This window comes from Pseudochaenichthys georgianus, chromosome 15, assembly GCF_902827115.2.
Source record: "Pseudochaenichthys georgianus chromosome 15, fPseGeo1.2, whole genome shotgun sequence".
Lineage (NCBI taxonomy): Eukaryota > Metazoa > Chordata > Actinopteri > Perciformes > Channichthyidae > Pseudochaenichthys > Pseudochaenichthys georgianus.
Window position 1 is genome coordinate 21,127,516 of NC_047517.1, and position 12,559 is coordinate 21,140,074.

Sequence of the window (12,559 nt, forward strand, 5' to 3'; positions counted from 1 at the left end):
TGTTCAAAGGCAACATGTTATATTTGAAGTAATGAAGCACAAACGATTAGCCGATTAAATAATCAATATAAACCAATCTGCATTGATTTTGATAATTGTCATATTTCAATGCAAAATGCAAAAATAAGCTGAATTTAGCTTTTACATGGGGTAAATGTGCATCTTTTCATTCTCTGATAGCAAACTTAACCTTTTGGGGTTTCTGAATGTTGAGCAGAAAACATTAGAAATGTAAATATACCTTTTTATATTGTTTTTCCATCTGAATTCAGTGATTCATCATTTTGGTGAATTACAGAAAAATAATAAACTATTATTTTCATAACCCATTAACCAATATTCTTTTATTTAGAAAAAATTTCAAAAAAATCATAGATTTAATATTTTCAAAAATGGTCACATTTTATTGCCCAAATGATTTGACAGTTGACTTAGAAAAATATGTAATTGTTGAACAGCATCAGCGTTTTTAACTCTAACAAACATCATGCTCCACTCTGACTGTAATCTGTCCGTAGAAGAAAGTGGCCTGCCGCTCCTTGGTTAGAGCGGAGTACGGTAATTTGCTGCCCTCTTGTGGCCGAGAGGGGACCTGCAGGCAGTCCACCCTCCCCTCCCCACCAGCACCTTGCCACACAGAGCAACAAGGAAGGGTATTTTCACGGTGACACACTTTGCATGGATGCTCTTCTGAGTGATGTTTGAAGTCAGTGCAGACAGTGAACACGGAAGAATAATTGGAGTCATCACCAGAGCTGGAAGTTGGACCAGGATTGGTAGTGGACAGAGTGCAGGGGTCGCTACTCCTGCCGTCCTCCCCCTCTGCCCTGACCCCTCCTCCCCTGCCCACCACACTTCCCAATCGGGCTCTTACTTTTTGCCTCAGTCCCTGAAGAGCGCCCTGGAAGCGTTTGCTGAGCAGAGCGTACAGCAGTGGGTTAATGTCAGAGTTCAGCAGCACCAGCCAGTACGAAAAGGTGACCGCAGTGGGGGGGACGAGGTTGGACTGGCCTGATATTGCAGTTTCTGTGGCCTGAACCAGGGCCACGGCCATATAAGGTGTCCAGCAGAGGAAGAAGGCTGCGATAACCAGAAAAAGACGAACCAATCCATGGTGGTTTTGGTTCTGCTGTGAGTTCTGCAGCGGGGGCTGGGAGGCGCTCTGGGCCAGGAAGGAGAACAAACGTCTTGATGAAGGGTTATTCTGCTCTGTGTTAGCATCAGGGCTGATATAAGTCCCCTCTTCTCTGCTGACCTCAGAAACAAACTGCCCACTCACATGATAAATGAGTCTGGAGGGGCTGTGAAGACTCCCACAGTGCTGGTGATTTGATGAGTCCCCATCAAAAGCAGAGTTCCTGCTGCGCTGCACAGAGTCCTCCAGGGTGTGAATCCTCCTGGCATGGCTGCGTGCCACCTTGACGATGTTCACGTAGCAGAAGAGGATGACCACGGCCGGGATGACGTAGGACAGAGCAGCCATGAAGGCAGTGTAGCTGGGACTGCTCTTCCAGTTGACTGCACAGCTGAACATGGGAACCACATAGCTGACGGAGCTCCAGCCCAGCAGGGGGGGACAACTGGTGACCAGAGCCTGCAGCCAGATCCACAGGACCACAGCGCAGATCCTCCACACGGTGCAGCGGGAGTTGTAGCGCAGGCAGTCCATGATGGAGTGGTAGCGGTCCAGGGCGATGGCTGCTAATGTCAGAACAGAAGCTGTGCAGTACACAGAGGAGGTGTAACCCACATACAGGCAGAGGTCCTGTCAGACAGGAGAGAGAGAGAGATCTTATCACATGCCACTCACTGATTCAAAGAAAAATAGGTGTTATGACATAAGAGGTCAGATTAAGGTAATGTAAATAGTTTTAGACAGAGGTGACGTACATTACAATTTTCCCATCCACGGTTTACGATGGACAAAGCAACAAACGGCATCACTCCGACGCCCACCAGGAGGTCACTGACGGCCAGGTTCATAATCAGCACTGACGTCACCGAGTGGAGAGTCTTGGTTGCAGCCACAATAACAATGACAAGAATATTACCTACACAGAGATACAACAGACACACAATGACACAGAGGTCAGACTGGGTAGATGTAGACCACACAACCATCTTTTTCTATCTGCAAAAGTGATGTGATTTAATAATTGAATATGAAACATTATTACACAACGAGTCTGAATAACACAAATACATTATAATTATGAACAGCACTGCTAATGGTTGTAAGTTAACAGTGTGCATCTAGACCGGGTGACGACAATACCTATTGACACAGCAACGACTGTAAGTTATATTCTTGTTTAATTAGACTTCTCCGTTTCATTTATTCTACTCTGTATAATTGTTCTGTAGTTATTGTAGCTAAAACGGCGCTTTTGAGAGATTTTTTATCTCAGATCTGCTCACGTGAACCTGTTACACAGGTCTCAGTAGGCACTCAAGCCTGCATTACAATAGGCACGGCCTCTCAGCTGTCGCCCATCAGCTGTAGAGAGTTAACTAAACTAATTAGAGGGGCGTGGCCCCACAGCTGTGAGAACTCAGCAATCAGGCGTCCATTTTAGGTAGCTCTTTCCTGGAGCGTCAGCGTCAGACAGCCGAAGACTGACAAAGACATTGGTTCAATGTGGTTCTGCACATTGGAACAAATGATGTTGTGAAACAACAGTCAGAAGTGCTGAAAGAAGATTTTAAATGTTTGTTGGAAACTGTCAGCTCTCTAAATGCAGAGGTGTTCATCAGTGGCCCTCTACCGCTAGTCAGAAGAGGAGTGGAGAGATTCAGCAGATTGTTTGCACTGAACACCTGGCTTTCAACTGCATGTATTGACCATTCTGTCAATTTGAACTTTTTCCGGGACCGCAGACATCTTTTCAAGGCAAATGGAGTTTACCTGAACAAGTCAGGAGTGAAATTGTTTATCTCTAACATATTCAACTGCCTGCGTCATCAATCTGTTCCCTCTGCCAAGGACAAGCGGCAAGAGGAATCAAAACAGGAGAAAGACACAACACATCGCGCAGAAAACCCTGAAGAAGTATCACTGCACCCGCCTGAGGAATGTTCTGATTATGGGAGACCTATGACACAAATGGAGGAGTCTCCACTGCCCGTCACCCCCGCTGTCAACGCCTTCGAGGATACTCTTCATTCATCCCCCAGCTCTCTCTACTCTCCGCTCACCCTTCCACCCTCGCCCACCCCCCTGGAGTTCGATGACCGCATGAAGGCGACACGCAGGGTTGGCAGCATGTCCTTTACCCCTGCCCCTCAACGACGCCCATCAAAATCACCGAAGCAGAGATGCACACTATCTCCCCCGGCTTACAGTGTAGCCCTCACTCTGCCCTCCTATGAGAGGAGCAGGGTGGTGGGTCCTCCCTCCCCTTCAAAGCCTGATAGGGATGTGTGTGTACAAAACGCTGCAAACTGATATCTGCTGGGTCCAGGCTCAAGGGTGTATGGCACTCTCAACTCTTTCCAGGACATGCCGGGGCCCTGCTTGCCTGTAGCTTTGCCGATATCTGTGTTGATAGGTAATAGATTAAGAGCGGTGAATCATCTTAGATACAGGAAGCACTCAAACGTTTGTGTGAGTTTATCTAATTTAGCAGTGATTCCATGTCAGCCACAGCTTGTTACAAAAAACATGACTGATAGTGTGTTTAACAAACTTAAACTAGCTTTATTAAATGTCAGGTCTTTGGCAGGAAAAACATTTTTAATCAATGATTTTATCACTGAGCACAATCTCGATTTTATGTTTTTAACAGAAACTTGGATTGAACAAAATAACAGTGCAGCTGTTCTTATCGAATCAACCCCTCCCAACTTTAGTTTTATGAGTCAGGAAAGAATGCATAAGAAAGGGGTGGAGTTGCTATTCTGTTCAGTGATTCCCTTCAATGCAGGAAGACATCGTATGGAAACTTTGATTCTTTTGAATATGTGGCCCTTCAGCTGAAATGCTCCTCTCGAGCTCTGTTCCTAAATATCTATAGGCCACCCAAATACTGTGCAAGCTGTTTTGATGATTTTACCGAACTGCTGTCTATAGTGTGTATTGGCTTTGACCGTCTAGTCATTGTTGGTGATTTTAACATCCATGTTGACAACCCCCAGGACAGAGGGGCGAAATAACTGTTTTGTGTTCTTGATAACTATGGACTGACTCAGCATGTGACGGAGCCCACACACAATAAGGGGCACACTCTGAACTTAATTATCTCAAAGGGTCTGAATATCTCTAAGGTTGTGGTGACTGATGTTGCACTCTCTGACCATTCCTGTGTTTTCTTTGAGAGCTCTATTTCTGTTCACAAAAATGTTCAAAAAGAGGTAACCACAAAGCGATATTTAACTGAAAATACTAGGGAAATGTTTACTCAGAATTTTTCTTCCACACTTGCCCCTGCAAGTACATCTCAGTAAATGAGCTAGTAGATCATTTTAATTCAAAAATTAAAAATGTTATAGATGCCATTGCTCCAACTAAGGTAAAGGAAGTGTCTCGCAAGAAAATATCTCCATGGAGAAAGGCCATGACCGTGAAAACAGAAAAAAGAGAATGTCGAAAAGCGGAACGCAGGTGGCGAAAAACAAATCTCCAGGTTCACTTTGAAATCTATAAAGAGAGACTTAGCCTTTATAATTTGGAATTGAAAAACGTACGACAATCGTTCTTCTCTGACATTACCAAAAACAAAAACAACGCACGTGCCTTGTTTGCTACCGTCGACAGACTAACTAACCCCCCAGTGTCAGTAGCCTCTGAATTTTTATCCACCAGGGCGTGCAATGATTTTGCCTCCTTTTTCACTGACAAAATTCAGAAAAATCAGACAAGCAGTCAGTGCCTCTGCATCAGGAACAGCAAATGTGTTGTCTCTGTGTCCACTTAACATCAAGTCAAACATCGTGACACAATTCCATCAAATTAATGATAAAAACCTAGAGGACATTATACAACTTCTGAAGTCCTCCTCCTGCTGCCTTGATATTATTCCAACAGGATTTTTCAAAGATGTTTTGCCTTGCATGGCCTCAGATCTACTTCATATAGTAAACAAATCTCTTTACTCAGGTATTTTTCCACAGGCCCTGAAAACTGCAGTCATTAAACCGCTCTTAAAAAAGAATAATCTAGATGCTTCAGTAATGAACAATTACAGGCCCATATCAAACCTTCCATTTCTAGGTAAAATCATTGAAAAAGTTGTTTTTCAACAGTTGAGTAATTTCTTGCATTTAAATGACTGTTTTGATGTGTTCCAGTCAGGCTTTCGTCCAAACCACAGCACTGAGACTGCTCTTGTAAAGGTCTTTAATGACATCCACTTAAACACAGACAGTGGCAGAACTTCAGTGTTAGTATTATTAGATCTCAGTGCTGCGTTTGACACTGTTGACCACAGCATATTACTAGACCGACTGGAAAACTGGGTGGGACTTTCGGAAACAGTTCTAAATTGGTTTGAATCCTACTTAAAGGACAGAAACAACTTTGTTTCTATAGGTAAATACACATCTGAGTTGACAAATATGACATGTGGGGTACCTCAAGGCTCCATCTTGGGGCCTCTTCTCTTTAACGTCTACATGCTACCACTGGCTCAGATAATGAAAAACAACAAAATAAGTTACCATAGCTATGCGGATGACACACACATTTATGTAACAATTTCACCAGGAGACTATGCTCCAATTCAAACACTGAGTAAGTGCATTGAACAAATCAATGACTGGATGTGTCAGAACTTTCTCCGATTAAACAAAGATAAAACTGAGGTAATGGTTTTTGGAGCCAAGGCAGAACGTATAAAAGTTAGCGCTGAGCTTCAGCCTGCAATGTTCAAACCAACAGATAAAGACAGAAATCTAGGTGTAGTCATGGACTCTGACCTGAGTTTCAACAGTCACATTAAAACAGTTACTAAATCAGCCTACTATCACCTAAAGAACATATCTAGGATTAAAAGACTAATGTCACAGCAGGATTTGGAAAAACTTGTCCATGCTTTTATCTTCAGTAGACTCGACTACTGCAATGGTGTCTTCACAGGTCTCACTAAAAAAATCTATTCGAAAGCTGCAGCTGATTCAGAACGCTGCTGCTCGAGTCCTCACTAACACTAAGAAAGTGGATCACATCACTCCTGTTCTGAAGTCTTTACACTGGCTTCCTGTGTGTCAAAGAATAGATTTCAAAATACTGCTGCTGGTTTATAAAGCACTGAATGGTTTAGGCCCAAAATACATTTCTGACCTCCTGCTAAATGATGAACCATCCAGATCTCTCAGGTCTTCAGGGACTGGTCAGCTTTCTGTCCCCAGAGTCAGAACTAAACATGGTAAAGCAGCGTTCAGTTATTATGCTCCAAATATCTGGAAAAAACTCCCAGAAACCTGCAGGTCCGCTGCAACTCTTACTACTTTTAAATCCAGGCTGAAGACTTTTCTTTTTGTCGCTGCTTTTAATTGAACTGTTCATATCTTAGACTGCACTTTAACTTTTATCCATGTATTTTTTCTTTTAATGTTTATTTTATTAGCTTTTCTTTTTAATGACTGATTTTAAATGCCATTTTCTTAATGTCTTTTGTTTTTTGTAAAGCACTTTGAATTGCCTTGTGTTGAAAAGTGCTATATAAATAAACTTGCCTTGCCTTGGAGTCCTGCTGGAGTAAGACTGACAAAGACATTGGAGTCCTGCTGGAGTCACGAGGGTGGCAAAGAGGAGGCAAATCCTACTCTGATTGAGCTAAGTATCGCTGGTGTCTTATTTTATTTTATTTAGCTTTCTAGCCCCTCATGCTATAATCATGTGTATTTTCTCCATTCCTGTTCATGTGTCTTCTCGCAATTATCACTGCTGGCCCCGTGTATCTCCTAATCGCTATAACCGGCCTGCTCTCGTCTATCCCACGTGCTCCACTGAGATCCAACATCTAGTTTCAGGCGGCCTGTGGAACTGCCAGTCAGCTGTTCCTAAGGCTGACTTCATCTCTGGCTACGCCTCCCTGCAGACCCTGGATTTCCTTGCTCTCACTGAGACCTGGATTACTCCATTCAACACATCCACCCCAGCAGCTCTCTCCACAGCATATTCCTTCTCCCATACACCCAGACCCACTGGCAGAGGAGGTGGCACTGGTCTCCTGCTCTCTCCCAAATGGAGCTTTTCCCTCTTCAAGCTACCTAACTTCACTCCTTCCACCTTTGAATTCCATGCCGTCACAGTAACCCATCCTATACAATTAACCATTGTTGTTCTCTACCGTCCACCAGGCGCCTTGGGGGACTTCTTGGAGGAATTAGATAATCTCCTCTCACACATCCCTGACTGACTTAGTGTGGTTTATCTTTTTGTCGCTGCTTTTAATTGAAACTGAGCTGTTGTGTTCATCAGTAAAGTGGAACTTCTGTGTGAACTATTCATATCTTAAACTGCACTGTAACTTTTTATTCATGTATTTTTTCTTCTAATGTTTCTTTTATTATCTTTTACTGTTTTTAAATGCCTTTGTCTGAATGTCTTTCATTTTTGTAAAACAATTTTTTTAAGTGAAACATCCGGGGCTTTTCAGAAAACATTCGGGGCTTGAGCCCAAGTAGCCAACCCCTAGCGCCGCCACTGATCCTAACCCAGGGGTCGGCAACCCGCGGCCCTTTAAGCCCTCTGCTCTGGCTCCCTTGAGCTTAGACAAAAATAAGAAGGAAATAAAATAAAAGTATTTGTAGGACTATTTATATTTTGTTGCATGGTTGAAAATGTTTCGTATCTTGTATTTTGAGGTGATACTGTGACACATAAATAAAAAACAAAACGGTTTTAATTAGGTCAACTAAAATATGCGTCACATCCTGCTACGGGCCCGAGCTAGCACATTTTCTTGGAGGCGAATAACCTGACCCCCGGCTCGATGAGCGAACTATGGATAAATCAAAGAAAAGTACCGGAGGAACACAGGATTTAATTCTGTGTGGACAGAGTTATATGCTTTCACAGCAAACGATGCTGGTTTACCGGTATGTTTGATATGTAGAGAAGTTGTCAACGGCGGTGCAGCCTTTACGTATCGATGAACAACAAGGGAGAGGAAGACAGCTGACGATCTTCAGTCATAATTCAATGGGGTATGTAATTTATTTCAGAAAACACTTTGTTATATTCCATGGAATGCTCTTAACGTCCCGATAGCAATGAATATATTAAATGCTTTGACAATAAATCCATACAAAAATTAATCTCTGGAAGCCGTAGTACTGTAAAAAGCACGACCAATCATCTGAGCCGGCCCGGATAAAATAACTGGATGGCCTAACTGCCTGTCAGCCTTCCATCTGTGCACAAACTTATCTCGTGCCCTCATTGGTCATGTGCGCGTTCATGTGCGCGTTCGTGTGTGTTGGAGGAGGGGCTCTGTAAGAAAGTCTGAAGGAAGAGGCATATTTTTTCCGGTTGTGTACTTTCAAATTCTAGCGCACTCGAGCTGGTTTCTCCATTCTTACCTACCCTACCTTTAACTCTTTTTAGGGTGCAGCTATATGTTTTATTTATTTCAAAGTGGGCCCATTTTAATAATATATTTTTTTCCCTTCAAATGTGCAGAGGACTCCCCAAGTGCTGTGTTTAATTTATTTTAAAGTAGGTCTGTGTATTTTTAATTCTCCTTATAAGAGTTATTTGTTTCTTATTAGAGGTTAACAGTTTTATATCATGTAATAAATAGCCTAATAAATGCTAAATGCTAAAAAAACTATGAAATATGTTTTGCGGCTCCAGAAAAAAAAATGTTTTGGAAAAAGGAGCAAAATGGCTCTTTTGGTCAAAAAGGTTGCAGACTCCTGTCCTAACCTATTAGGCTCTCCTCTCCTCTTTCTCTGCTTCGATCTCTCAGGCAAAAAAGCACTTTCTTTCAAGATAAGATCCAATCTTCCTATTCCAATCCTAAAAAACTATTTTCCATCTTCTCCACCCTCTTGGACCCTCCCAAAGCCCCTCCCCCCTCCTCACTTCTGTCAAGCGACTTTGTTAACCACTTTGAAAAAAAGGTTGATGATATTCGCTCTTCTTTTTCTGACTCACCTTTACTCACCGCTGGGTCACCAGACCCTCCTTCCACCCGCACAGTAACCTCCTTTTCCCCTCTCTCGCCAAGTGAGGTTCTTACCCTCATTACCTCTGCCCGCCCTACCACCTGTCCTCTGGACCCTATCCCTTCAAACCTCCTTCAGACTATCGCTCCTGATATTCTACCGTTTCTCACCCATTTCATCAACACTTCTCTAACTTCTGGTCACTTTCCAAACAGTCTCAAGGAGGCAAGAGTAAACCCTATCCTAAAGAAACCCACTCTCAACCCGTCTGATGTTATAAACTACAGGCCTGTCTCTCTACTCCCGTTCCTGTCTAAAACACTTGAACGCGCTGTCTTTAAACAACTCTCCTGTTATCTCCATCAGAACAACCTTCTGGATTTGCACCAGTCTGGTTTCAAGGCAGGTCACTCCACAGAAACTGCCCTCCTTGCTGTCACTGAGGAACTGCACACTGCTAAAGCAGCCTCCCTCTCCTCTGTCCTCATCCTGTTGGACCTGTCTGCTGCATACGACACGGTGAAGGTGAACCATCAGATCCTCCTTCGCACTCTCCAAGAACTTGGAGTTTCAGGCTCTGCACTTTCCCTCCTCACCTCATACCTCAAAGACCGCACCTACAGGGTTACTTGGAGAGGGTCTGAGTCCGACCCTTGTCAATTAACTACAGGGGTCCCTCAGGGCTCTGTTCTTGGTCGTCCCCTCTTCTCCCTGTACACAAACTCGCTTGGATCTGTCATTAGCCCGCATGGTTTTTCATACCACTGCTACGCTGACGACACCCAATTAATTCTGTCCTTTCCCCAATGTGACGAAGGGAACTTCGTCACTATGGACTAACGGCTTCAGGCCGGGTAATATGGCACTTTATTAGCGTGATTGCACAGTATATGTTGTCTGTGGCTGATGATTGTGTGCACCTGGTGTCCTGTGTTGTCTCCTCCCCCCTCACCTGTGTCTTGTTGTGCTGATTAGAGTGTGTGTATTTAGGCTCTGTTTCTCTGTCTGTTGAGAGGGCTGGGTGTGTGTGTGAAAGGAGAACCGCAGGATTGAGGCGGTGAACTTTGTGCCCATGATTTTAATAAATGCCCACGTCGGGTTATATTTTTGGACGTTCTGCCTCTGCCTCCTTGCTTGGTCTGGGCCGCTCAACGGTCAGCTTCACACCCGCTCAGAGACCCAGGTCGTCGCACGCATCTCTGCTTGTCTAGCTGACATCTCTCAGTGGATGTCCGCTCATCACCTCAAGCTCAACCTTGACAAAACTGAACTGCTTTTCCTTCCGGGAAAAGATTGTCCCACTCTTGACCTGACTATCAACATCGGCACCTCTGTTGTTTCCCCGACCCAGACTGCAAGGAATCTGGGTGTGATCCTAGATAACAACCTGTCCTTCACTGCAAACATCGCTGCTACAACTCGTTGCTGCAGATACACGCTTTACAACATCAGGAAGATGCGTCCCCAGCTGATCCAGAAAGTGACGCAGGTTCTGGTCCAGGCTCTCGTCACCTCACGCCTAGACTACTGCAACTCCCTCCTGGCTGGTCTACCTGCATGTGCCATCCGACCTCTGCAGCTCATCCAGAATGCAGCGGCTCGTCTGGTCTTCAACCTTCCTAAATTTTCCCACACCACTCCGCTCCCTTCACTGGCTTCCGGTAACTGCTAGAATTCACTTCAAGACACTGGTACTTGCATACCATGCTGCGAATGGATCTGGCCCTTCCTACATCCAGGACATGGTTAAACTGTACACCCCAGCGCGTGCACTACGCTCTGCATCAGCCAAACGACTCGCTGCACCCTCGCTGTGAGGGGGACCCAAGTTCCCATCAGCAAAAACACGTGGGTTTGTTATCCTGGCTCCAAAATGGCGGAATGAGCTCCCCATTGAAATCAGGACAGCAGAAAGCCTGCACATCTTCCGGCGCAGACTGAAAACTCATCTCTTTCGACTCCACCTCGAGCGATAGAACTACTAACAAAGAACTGCTAACAGAGCACTTATATACTAATAAAGGACTGGCGTATCTATAGCCAGTTGAGTAGCACTTGAAATGCTTGGCTCTATGAAACCTGATGTACTTATATGATTCTGTTTTCTTCAAGGTTGTGTCTTCCTGGTCGAATGTACTTATTGTAAGTCGCTTTGGATAAAAGCGTCAGCTAAATGCAATGTAATGTAACAGAGCAGTCATGCAAGTAACTTTAATTAAATATGAACATCTAACTTTATACACAGATATTAATTTGTTCAGGCATTGGCATGATATTTCTGACACCAAAATACAGCATGATACAGCTTAAAGCATTGTAAATGTACATAATAAGGAAACATATTCAACATGTATTCTCATTACATATATGTATTTGTTATTACATTTTCATGGATCTTACTTTTCCAAAAGCCTTCAGTTTTACAGTTTTGAATGTCGACTCACTAAGACTAAGTGAACAATAAAAAGGTCATAGATTTTCTGATATTTTAGATTGTAATGACTCATCAAGCCATGCAGTCATACATTTAATAAATGTATTAATTTAATACATTTATTAAATGGCTTGATGAGTTTTAAAATGAGTTTGAGAGATTTAAAAGTTAGACCCATTTTGGCTAAAATGGGTCTAACTTTTAAATAAACCATTTAGTTTAAAATGTCATTGACATTTAAGCAATAAACACAATTGCAATGGTCCATTAGAGATACTTTGTAGTATGAATACAGAACTACAAAACAAAGCCCTGCAAATGTCAGCCAAAGGTTTATTTCACAACCTGGCAAATCCCTTTTTATAAATGGCTTAAAACTAGTCAAAGTACACATATGTCCCGTAAAATTAAAGGAATTTGATCTGAAATCAATTGACGCAGGATATGGATAATTTTCCATTTATGCAACTATTAAATGGAGGTGCTGGAACGTGCTTTTGCGAACAATACGTTTCTTATCAGCAACTTTACGCGGGTTATTGTTTTTAAATAAGTAGAGCGCGATAACATCTGTAACATTTTGTTGATGCTGTTATACAAATTAAATCTAAAAGTCAGCAGTTGAATGATGTAGGCCTACCTGTTACGGCTCCAACACACATGAGCACCATGAGGATCTCCAGCAGCAGCTGGGTCCTCGCAGACAGGCCGGATCCCGCAGCCTCTGCCCGGCTTGCGTTGGCCGCTGCCGCCTGCACGAGCACGGACAAGGAGCCGTCCAGGTTCTCCATGTCCCACCCGAAGACAGCTGCCACCCTCACATCATGAGTCACGCAAAAGCGTAAACTTGACGGAAAAATAAATGATTCAACTCCATCTCCTGCTCGGACGGTCTCCAGGTGAACCAGCTCCTCTGCTCTTTTAATGGGAGGGAGGGTGAACAGCACCTCCTGTGCCTTATTAACCCCTTCAGTTTCCTTTGTTGATGCAATCTCTAACCACAATACATTTAGA

At 43.5% G+C, this 12,559-nt stretch overlaps 1 protein-coding gene across 1 annotated transcript; it reads right to left on the minus strand.

Moving 5' to 3' along the window:
• Nucleotides 1-475: 475 nt before the first annotated feature.
• LOC139435171 (5-hydroxytryptamine receptor 1D) lies at nucleotides 476-12,336 on the minus strand. Its single transcript, XM_071205599.1, has 3 exons — nucleotides 12,186-12,336; nucleotides 1,918-2,051; nucleotides 476-1,765 (listed from the first exon to the last, which is right to left on the minus strand). The coding sequence occupies exons 1-3, from the start codon at nucleotides 12,334-12,336 to the stop codon at nucleotides 476-478; spliced, it is 1,575 nt and encodes a 524-aa protein (XP_071061700.1).
• Nucleotides 12,337-12,559: the final 223 nt, after the last annotated feature.